The sequence below is a fragment of the Anguilla anguilla genome, chromosome 4 (assembly GCF_013347855.1).
Source record: "Anguilla anguilla isolate fAngAng1 chromosome 4, fAngAng1.pri, whole genome shotgun sequence".
Classification (NCBI taxonomy): domain Eukaryota; kingdom Metazoa; phylum Chordata; class Actinopteri; order Anguilliformes; family Anguillidae; genus Anguilla; species Anguilla anguilla.
The window spans coordinates 17,088,254-17,099,629 of NC_049204.1; the positions used below are offsets into that span (position 1 = coordinate 17,088,254).

Consider the following 11,376-nt stretch of genomic DNA (forward strand, 5'->3'; position numbering starts at 1 on the left):
AAGTATTCCACACAGAGTATAATAGCCCAAAACACACATACCTCTGTAACTACACTGTAAATACATATACACTTTAGGCAGCTTTTTTCTTGCAATCCATTTGTACAGCTGGGTATTTACTGAAGCAAATCAGATTAAGTACCATTAAGTACAACAGTAGCAACCTAGCTAGGAGTTATTAAGCCTTTGAGCCATCACTCCAGTTCCATAACTTTTATACTACACTATTACCCTGTAAGACAAGCATTTTTACAAAAATGTGACCCATGTACAGATATCTTATCCAATTGTAGGTGAGATAATATAACTGGTGAAACATGCTTTATCTGCTCATGAAGCATTAGTGCCTGGTTTATGTGTGTGCTAGCTATTAATGTTAGTGCATTATGTGACATGCTTACAGGAGGACCAACAATATTTATAACAGCTTGGAGCATTACAAAGGCCTATTTTAATGATGTGGGGTAAGTTGATACTTACTGAACTGTTTCATTTTTGTTATTTTTCTGATTCGGTCTTCATTTAATATATGCATGGAATAATTAATCTACACATTACATTACATTACAGGCATTTAGCAGACGCTCTTATCCAGAGCGACGTACAACAAGTGCATTAGTTCAAGGTTCTGCTATTGAGTCCTTCCTCCTTCCTTATCCTTGGTTAAAATAGAAAATATGTGGTAAAACCCTGTAACATTCCATACAAACTCTAACTTGTTTATCACAGTTTGAAATCATGAGTCTCCTTTTTTTTTAGCAGATAGCACACAACACAGCAATCTAACAAAGGGAATAGTAATGGGTGTGTTTTTTTAACATTATGCAAGTTTTTTTCATCTTACCATCTGAAGAGAATGTGGTCATTCATACTTTATGTGATATGTTAGATACTGTTACACTTATTTTGCATATTCTGCATAGATGCTGGGATATCATTGAAATATCTGACCCATTCTGGTGGATCATCAAAACACCAATTTTAGCATCAATACTGGTAAGTTCATATTCTACTGATAGGAATTCAATTAAATTAAACTGCACACCTGATCGCAAGGATTCCACCTCCTGACTGTCACTACATTGGGTCCATAGTTATTAGGGAAATAATGTGACCGTAAAAGAGAAAGGAAGATATTTAATAACATTTAACATACAAAAATGTCAGTAACAGAACAGAAAACATTCCATGTTTATGATTCAGATTATATTAATTTGTTATAGTAGCTATTATTATTGCAGAAGTGCTGGCAGCAACTTGCGAACAACCTGCAATGAATGCTTATTTTGGAGCACATTGTTTTCCAAATTTTTGACAAACCACACTCATTTCTGCAAACGCTGCTATCAGTTTGGGAGAAGGCAGGCAAGAAACAGGACAAGACATGTTGTGGATGTGATCTACCTCTTTGTAGCAGTTTGTGCTTCCTAAAATATAACCTGGCCACCGCCCCCTCCTCTACTCAGTCTTTAATGGCTCGTCGCAACTCTAGGCATTTCATTTGCCAGTTCAGGAACATGTACCCTCAGAGTCCGCACTGTTGCACACTGCACGTGGCTACTGCTCCGCAGGACGGTCCTCTGAAACCGGTGGCAACAGATGTGCTGGTACCAGGCTGACCAGAGTAGTCACTGTTGAGTGATGGGAAGTGAGATCCCCTGCCTATTTAAACACCCATCCTGGGCAACTGAAGGCCAATTATGTGTACCTTCCTGAAACTCGTACCCACTATGAGGACTGGCATGTTGTCGATGTGATTCAGGCGAGCAATTTCTGCACTACTCTCAATCCATTCTGTGGGGTGCAATACTTGTGAGCCCAGTTCTTAATAAAGCCTTAGTCAAGCATTGGTGTTAACATAGGTTTATTCTATGAATGGAAGGCATGAATATAGTCAGGGCCGCAGATAGGGGGCTGTAACTAGGACACTTTGTCCCAGCCCCAGGCCCGAGGGAGGCACAGGATATGGGGTGTAACTATTTAATTTGTTACAAAATTATTGGGGGAACCCTCCCAATATATTTTGTCCCAGGCCTCAGAATTCTCAGCTGTGGCCCTGAATACAGTTAAACACCGTAAATCAGTGTTTAACTGGTTTTCTCTGTGGCATAATTCAGATGTATGCCTGCACTTTTTATCATTGACTGCAGATGAACTTCATACTCTTCATTTGCATCATCCGGATACTACGTCAAAAGATAAACTATCCAGATATAGGAAGGAATGAATCCAACCAATATTCGTAAGTGTGTTATCTGTTGTTATTAATTTAAGTTATTAAATTAATTATTAAAATATAATTTGTCTGTGCAGCGATTGTAATTTCCTTGAGTTAAATTAGCATTCTTGTACAAGACTTTGTCAGGATTCTTTGCTGAATGTTGTTGTTGAATGAAATTAGATTTAGTTTCTTGTTATCATGTTTTATATAAAGTGTTTATAATAAACCATGTTTAAATAGCTGTTGGTTGGTTATGTATTGCATGGATGTCATTTCAAAAGTAGGCAGACACACCATTTTCTCTTCAACTCAAGAAGTAAAAGGGTGAGAGTGAATATTTTGCTTTATCACAATATCAGGTCTTCCCCTTAAGCATTAAGTGTAAGAATCCGTAATACTTAAGTAAACTCAGCAATGGTACACAAAATACAAAATAGCATACAAAGAACCAGGGCATATCAGGGAAATGTTGATCGAGTTGAGCACTTAAACAAAAAGTGTTTGATGTACATTTGAAATATCAACTGAAGAGCAGTCCATGAGCCAGAATTAATAAAAGCACAAGAGATTGTAAGCCTGGCAATATCTCATAGTAAGGATTTATAAGCTCCCTGTCCAACAAACAAACAGAGGCAAGGATTTATGCTTCTGTAGCATGACTTGACAGTGTGAGTATCCCTTAATGAGAAGACTCATTTTATTTGTCAGAAATATCTACAGGATTAAGTGTGGATAAAGTGTGAAATTCTCTGTTGTTTATGCAGGAGGTTGGCAAAATCAACACTGCTGTTGATTCCTCTCTTTGGAATAAACTACATTATATTTGCCTTCATTCCTGATCATGTTAAAACAGAACTAAGGCTGGTGTTTGACCTTATTCTGGGGTCATTCCAGGTATGTCACTACTTTATATCCAAATACTTTCATTGTGAGTCTCTGTATACACATTCTAAGAGCAAAACATCTGGAGGCATTGACCTAGTCAAATACAAAGGTATTTACATGTGGAAGTGATGTAATGAGCAAGTCTTGTGTGGCCTCTGGTGATATTAGCTGACATTGCTCAATAAGGCACTATATTTACTAGTAACTTACTGTAAGTTCTCACAGCACTATTACTTGTGCTGCTAAAGGTAAATGCTATTTTGTCCCTGTAGTTCAAAGAAACAATTTTTACCCTGATGTAAACGGACTAAATGGATAAAGATTGAATAAGTATTGTTAATCTTATTCACCTAGATGAATATTAGTTTCATGACTCTTCAGGAAATGCTTTTTACAATTTAATGCTATTGTTTAACTGAGAATAAAGTGTTTTCGATTCGATCAGTATTAGACAGTAATTCTCATTGTGGCTGTTTTTTTTCCTTCAGGGTTTCGTGGTGGCAGTTTTGTATTGTTTCCTGAATGCAGAGGTAAGAACGGCCTGCTGTGTAACACAGTTTTAAATGCTAACACCACTCCCATCACTTTTGGGTCTTATGAGTTTTGCTTCCTGCAAGTGCCTTAAATCAAGTTTTGTAGTCATTATTATATATTTTTTGGAAATAAATTTAAATTTGTAATTGCTGTTGTAAATGCATCCCATCAGTGCATCATACTGCATCTTTTTGGGAAGGTGTACTGTATACCAGTACCTTACACTTATAACAATAGCATCTAACAGTTTTATTGTTCCAAAAAAAATAATAAACAGAGCAAGTGAATGGAATGAGCGAATTTGTAAACATATTCATAAATTACATGTACATTGTTTTTAACATAAATTTACTTTCACATGCATTTTTTCAAAATGATTTGTCTTTTTCCAAATACTGATGTCAAGTAGCTCATGAAAATGTCAGACCAACAGAAAGATCACTGGGTCTATGTGGTCCGTAACTCCTAACTCCTCTCCTGTGACTCAGCACCTCCTGATCTGTAGCACAAGAGGTATTCCCTGATTCCTCCCCATCTGCCCTCTGTCCCAGGTGCAGGCCGAGATCAAGCGGAAGTGGAGGAGGTGGCACCTGGAGAGGTTCCTGGGTGCTGACGTGAAGCACCCCTCCATAGGCAGCAATGGGAACAACTTCAGCACCCAGATGTCCATGCTGACTAGGTGCAGCCCTAAGACCCGCCGCACGTCAGCCTGCCAGAACGACTCTGTGCTCTGACCTCGTCACCAACGCCTGTGTCTGGTCTGGTCTGCTTTGCCGTGCGAGGATCTCGGCCCCGTCCCATAAGTTTCAGGGGGCGGGCATGCTATGGACCATTCTGGAAAGCGAGGGAACAGGCATTGGTAACGGTAAAGATTCCAAGAGCACCGCTTGTAAAAAATTGTTTTGTTTTTTTTCCCCACAGAAGTCAACCTCAATGAAGACAAATGAATGTGTTCTTTCACCTGCTGGATGTCAGTGATAGAGGTTGCTGCACAGTGCATTTGGAAAATTCTCAACCCTTTCACATAAGATAAATCAACAAATGTGCATATTTCATACTTTGAAATGAAAAAAACAAAAATAAAATTTTCAGCCAATGTGGGGCTTTACGTATCCAATTACCATTCTAATTTGGAATGTCTGATCATCTGTAACTGCAGCCTTGTCCATCCACGAGCCCCGCCACCGATTGTAGACATCCGCGGTCCTCTGAAACTTGTGGTGCCACCACCTGTTTGTTTTCATATCACAGACCTTGGATAGAGTGGAGTGAATGGAACTCCTTTCATATACGATTTTGACATGCAGTCCACGGGCACCTGATCGACATGTGGGGGTTGCTAGTTAGCGATGAAATGTGGACCCCTAACTGACTAATCCCTCTCATACCCTGAGCGACACAATTGCCAAGTGCGCATCACCTCTATGGAGCTTTCGGCCACCGGCAGCACTGGCGTGGGCCAGATACGATCTGAGAATGTGGGGTTCATCCATGCACCACAGCGTGGGGCCTTAACTGAATGAGCCACCCATATATAGATTTCATTAAAATTTGTATATATTAATTTGACACCCATCAGGAGGCTGTGATATCCAATTCCCACCCCAGTTGTCTGAAACCTTAGCTGCATAAATTTGTGAACACCACTGCTGATCCATTCTCCCCCGAAACACGTGGTGTCACCAAGTGCTTCTTTTCACACGGCAGAGTACAACTAAGCTTGCATAGCTGCACAAATAAGCCACATGCAGCTATCTACAGGTGTCTGTTTGATCGGCAAGGGTCGCTAGATAGCAATGCATGTGGAACCCTATCTGACTGAACCCTTCAATTTTCTGGGTGACCCAATCGGCAATTGCACATCGCCTATATTTTTGCTTGGCTAAAAAGCAGATAATTTTATGTCCTACTTGATTGTTTTTCACACCTTTCACAAATTTGGATTTTTGATCCAAGGCCGTGAAGTTCAACCTTGCACCGCAGTATGGTGCCATAACTGGATAAGCAGCCTATATTTGTTTATGTTTCAGTTTTAAGCCACACAATTTGTCTATTCATAGTATAAGATCAAATTAACCACTTCCATTGGGAAAAATGTTTGTGCACACTTATTTAATACTCATTTTGTCCTCGTACAATCTTCCACAGATGCATACAAGAAGTTACAAGAAACCACAAATTTCAAAACAGACAAAACTGTATTGCCTATTGTAAAACAACAAGCTAGAATAAAGAGTACCAAGTTAACAATGTATGTTTAAATATTCCATTGTTTGGACTATGGCAGAATAAATGTATAAATATTGTCAAATACTCTTTCAGCCAAAGAATGCAGAGGTCTACCCAGATAAACAATAGTCAATGTTTAGATTTCTCATTTGAGTGTTTCTCCATTTAGCTGTATAATTTGTTTTGAATTTTGAGAATGCACCAACTAACATTTCTGCAAATATTTTTATTTATAAATATTTCTATGTTCAAATATCTTTGCTGAGCTACAAAGCAAATAATGTTATGTCATATTTGATTGTTTTTCACTACTTACACACATTTATGTTTGAAAAGGTATTGGTGCCATTTAAATCAAGACTTTCAACTTATTATACCTAGAAAATTACCTTTTAAAATTAGATATTTTTGAACAGGCATATCAGCTGAAAAACACAATTTAGTCATTCACACAATCGAATAGTAGTAGTTTAAATATAGAGCAGTGTCGAGACAACAATAAAATTTTGCGTTTTTCATTAACATGTAAAAAAGTTTTCCATTAACAGGTACAAGAGACCCTTGTAGATATTGATAAAACAATACTATTCAGTATTCAAATGATGCATCACAAGCAAGAAAAGTATGATGGCCATTAAACATATAACACTTTCAATAGCCAAGTTGGAAATAAGGGGAAAAAAGATAAAAAGAATTATTGTTGACACGCACACTAGACCTATAAAACTGGATTAAAGAATGGTTTGTTTTTGCTCAACTTGCAGAAATGAATATAGACATTTCTGTTATTGGGAAAATAATATTACTCAGTGCAGACAGTAAATAAAAACAATAAAGTGTGGTCAGAGTATTTTTGTTTTGGCTTGGAATGATTCTTCATTCCAGTTATCCATCATTTTATGGCAACATCATTCATGAATGACATTGAAACCAGCAGTGCATATTTATTCTCATCACTTCTGTTTTTGAACCTGACATTAATTATAAATATTGCTTTATGACAATTCAGTGATCTGAATAGGCCAATATATGCATGTGGTATAACAAATGAATTACTGATTGTGTGATTAATATTTTAGATCTTTTATGCATTTTTTGACTTTCTGTGACTACAAGATATTTCATCATGTTGGCATAGGATTATCTTTGTTATCTGTAGTCATGGTGACATTCCTTCCTTCCTTAACCTGCACTGCCTTCATGGTCTTTCTTTACTAGGATTTGCATTTATTCATTCAAATCTCCTTTTTGATGGAAGCATTCATGTGTCCTTCAACAAAGCAGCCAAACAAAGATGGATTGCGTTTCCTTATTTCACTTTTCAGTTTTCCCTGTCGTGATGGCCATTTTGCTCCTTCTGGGCCCCAATGTGATGCTCAGTAAAAAAGGAAGGCTGCATTTAAAAAGTACACGATTCAGCCTTTGCCTAGCAAGTCCAAAGTGGACACAATCTAAAAATCCACTCTCATGTCCTCACAACACTTAAATGGACTGTCTGAGTGGTGAATTCGGTATGAAAGACACTATTTTTGTCTAAAAAAAAAACATGGGAGTAAGGTTACAAAGCCATGATGATCAATAATTGGGACTGTATTATGTAATTTACTGTTAGATTTCCAGAGGTTTCTCCAAAGCACTGATACAGGGTCAGTTAGCACTGCCCAAATCGTATTCTGAACCACAGGTTACTTCCATCTACACTGTTTTTTTTTTAATTCCAGAAAATACTTATAGTATAACCATACCAAAAAAAGTATATATAAAGAAGTTAGTTAATTAACTTCTTGTGTCAATAACATCAATATCCAAACCGGGGAATAAAAAGTGTTTTTCAAAGCAATATTTAAAAACACGCAGAGGCACATTTTTTACATGACTTGTTTCTCTTTCTTGGGTGATTTTTCTTTTGGAAGGTCAAATGGCCTAAATTTACATGGATCTACCTCTTAATTATCACCATGCATTTGTGTAATTTAAAGTAAGCTGCAAGAAGACAATTTCTGGGTTGTCTCTGGGATTCTCTTGTCATATGTCATTGTGCTATTCCAATTACAAACTTATGAAAAAAGATATTTATGAGAAGAGAGTGAGTTCATTTAATGATGCTACTGTATGAACAAAATTCAGTTCCCCATTCTGATTATGTTACAGTTTAGAGAATGCTTTGTTCCCATTTGTAAAAGTTTCCTGAATATTTTACAGTGATTTGTAAAGCTGTCTGTAGTGTGTAAAAAAACTGAACTCACAAAAGAAAAAACAAAACAAATCCAGATAACCCACACAATGTTAATTTTGTGAAAGTTAGGATATTGTAACATTCACCTGAGCGGTTAAGGTCATCTCATTTTGACTTTTGTGTTTTACAAAAAAGTAACGGAATGAGAGCTAGTTTGATGAATGTCACATGTCCAATGACAAAATGGAGAGAACAAAAACAACAACAAAAAACTTATGTCAGGGCTCTATGCTAATATTTTTTCCAAGGAGCACAAGTGCACCTAAGTTGAAAGATTTAGGCACACACTAATGCATCCTAATTAGCAGATGTGCTCCTAAATTATTTTTCCAGTTAGTGCACATCAAATTTCAGAAGCAGATGCTCCTAAAATGGGAGCACTATAGAGCACTATATGTGATTGTGTTTTTTTTTTTTTTCCAAGGAACACTTGGATAGCATTCCAAATAACAGGTCTGGGACACAAATGCCCTTCACTGCACTACATATTGTGATATGAGACCTAATTTCTGTGACTATGTTCTTGCTACTTATGCTGCACAAGGAGTCACTCACTGATTACAGGTACCCTAGCCACATTGTATTTTCTCTGTTAACTGCTTGGTAAAACACACAAGCATCCATTTCACTTTTACTGTAAACATAACATTTACTGTAGTGTGAAGGCTAATATGCTCAATATGATGATGTTCATAAAAATAATCTTAATCATGAAAGTACAGTCTCTTCCATACAGTTTCAGAATCAGATTGTACTATTGTTTAGTACAATGTTTTGCAGAGAGTAAACTAAATAGCTACATGTTGTCACACATGACAGTGGTAGTAAAGCCATCTTTATGAAATCATCCCATGGATGTACTATATTGATATACATTCGTGCACATTGTTTATGGTTGATTGTGATGGGTAACATAATCCCTCAGTCAACCAAAAATACAACTTTTTCTTGCAAAATATGGCAAGTTAATATACATGTTAGCATCAATAATTGAAATACATACATGATACGGTTCACCAGTTAACCCCATTAAACTATAATGGCTTGTACCTGAATGATTCTTTCAAAGACAAAAATGGTTTTGACGCATGGCTACTTCACTTTGACATAGCTGTGTTGTAGACTGCTTTTTAAATTTTACATTTAAAATATATTGATTCTGTATTTGAAATTGTCACGTTCTATCTGTAGTTCTGTTGAAATTTTGTCCGCTTGAGAAAACAATGCTTAAAGGAGTAAGATGACCGTGCCCTGTGTTATTCTGATGTTATTCTGTATTATGTCATCTTCTGGTGTAACTGCAATTGTGAACAAGTACTTCTCATACAATGCTGAAGAATGTAAATTCTTACGGTGTCCAGAAAATATTGTGCTGTATAGTTTCAATGTGTTTTATTAATTTGTGTTTCTTCAGTAATTGCTGGCATGATGTTTTTGGAGTGTCCTACTATATGTACGGTGCAGTTACGATACCAATTTAATGTTAGTATGTCAAATTGCACAGTATATTTTGTCCAGATTTTTGTCGAGATTTACTGTTTTAATGGACTTGTGTACTTAATCTCCAGTGTACTACATGTCAATTCATGACTCAGAACTGGATGTAATGCTATTTAATGATATTACACTATATTGTCAAGGTAGGTACAATGCACTGTGTTCAGTGCAAGACTGTATTTTTATGTAAATACTACTTGTATGTTGCAACAAAATGAGATTAAACTATTTAGTTCACATATATGTTTCATTCACAGCTTGTTTGTAGTCTACTGTTTCTCGGGTGTGGTTTCTGACAGTAAGCACCAATGTGTCAAATCTATACATCAATTACAATATTTATGATGTGATATCAAACTGAAATTCTCAGATTCTTGCAACAGGCAATGAAGGGGAATTTTAATAATATAATTTGGGTTATTTTATAACCAGGCTTTGCTACCTACCATATATGTATATGTGGGTAGCAAATATATGTATTGATGTGTAACCACGAGAGGCAACTACCACAGAGGGCTGAAACCAGAATGAATCCATGGCCGCCCCTGAAGATCCTGTTCATCTTCAGGAACTCATCTTGCTCCAGTTTTCACCCGTAAATAGGGCATTGCAACTTTCATATTGAGTGAAGATGAAACAATTTCTAAATGGCTAGCCCATGAACAATAAGCAACCCGTATTTGTCTGTTCCAACAATTTGGCTCTATCCTCTGAGTCACTACAGTTTGTAACTGGTTCCATTCCTGATATTGTGGAAATGGAAACTATAATTGCTGCAAATGCAATTGCATTTGGGAGTTCAATGGGATCAGCTATCCCTCCATATTTTGTCTATGGAATTGCTGATCCCTTCCCACCCATTTCCAACCTTGCTTATAAGGTCATTTGTATGGACACACACTTACAGAAATGCTTTCTGCTCTGGCTTCCCAGTGGATTTGATTTGAACTGATCTGATATGATCTGATCTGATATGACACTATGGCCCCCTGCCAGATGCAGTCTCATAAGCATTTAGCATTATAAAATTACATCATTTTATTTTTAAGAGGACCAGTTTCATGCAAATACAATGTGACCATTGAAATGTTAATATCACACATGGTGAATTCTGTGACACCACTGACCATGATAAAACACACAAAAAATGAGACAAAATCAGACACTAGGCAGCTCCACGCATATTTGAAAAACAGACACATGCATTTATAAATTGCATTTGTACATGTGATTACTATTCCTTTCTCTTTTATAGACTTTATTTATGACTGTATTAGCATTGTGATGTACTGCACACCACTTAAGTAATCACATGATTTTGTTTGCAATAACAAAAATTATGTAGATTTTTTTAGCTGCGTTCAAGTTGAGTGAAGTTCAACCAGTAGTGCTGTGTGGTATGTTATTTCAAATGCTGGCAAGTCCTGGCTTTAGAGAGGTGTTCTACTTCGTCTTCAGTGTCTGAAGATAATAATGTGTCCTTGTTCTGGTATTCTTAATTGGATTAAATTAGGTTTGTACATTTCCAGAAGCATAAGTTTATCCTTTAATATAATGTTGATATTTCAACAGGCCTGAGGCAGTTTGCTAAATACTGTGATGTCTGGCTTATTCGTTCCTGCTGTATTGCCCCCAGGAACAAATAAGCAAAACTTTTTCAATAAAAATACAGCAGTTACTGTGGAAAGGGGAGTCAGAAGATGAACCACACAGCACCTGTATTAAATGTTTTGGGGCCTTGTACACTTTCTCCTCAGTTGCAATAATCAGGTCT

The 11,376-nt window shown here is 36.8% G+C and overlaps 1 protein-coding gene across 2 annotated transcripts in view; it reads left to right on the top strand.

Annotated features, from left to right (window-relative positions):
• The window catches only part of vipr1b (vasoactive intestinal peptide receptor 1b), a 50,991-nt gene extending 41,133 nt beyond the window's left edge, over window positions 1-9,858 (top strand). The window contains exons 8-14 of one of the 2 annotated variants that reach the window (XM_035412148.1): window positions 404-464; window positions 924-996; window positions 2,151-2,242; window positions 2,986-3,115; window positions 3,595-3,636; window positions 4,192-4,319; window positions 4,562-9,858. In XM_035412148.1, the coding sequence (XP_035268039.1) occupies window positions 404-464; window positions 924-996; window positions 2,151-2,242; window positions 2,986-3,115; window positions 3,595-3,636; window positions 4,192-4,319; window positions 4,562-4,577 (542 nt within the window). In that variant the 3' untranslated portion in view covers window positions 4,578-9,858. Of the gene's footprint in view, window positions 1-403; window positions 465-923; window positions 997-2,150; window positions 2,243-2,985; window positions 3,116-3,594; window positions 3,637-4,191 lie in introns of both variants that reach the window. The other variant, XM_035412147.1, reaches the window with a different exon arrangement.
• The last annotated feature ends 1,518 nt before the right edge of the window (window positions 9,859-11,376 follow it).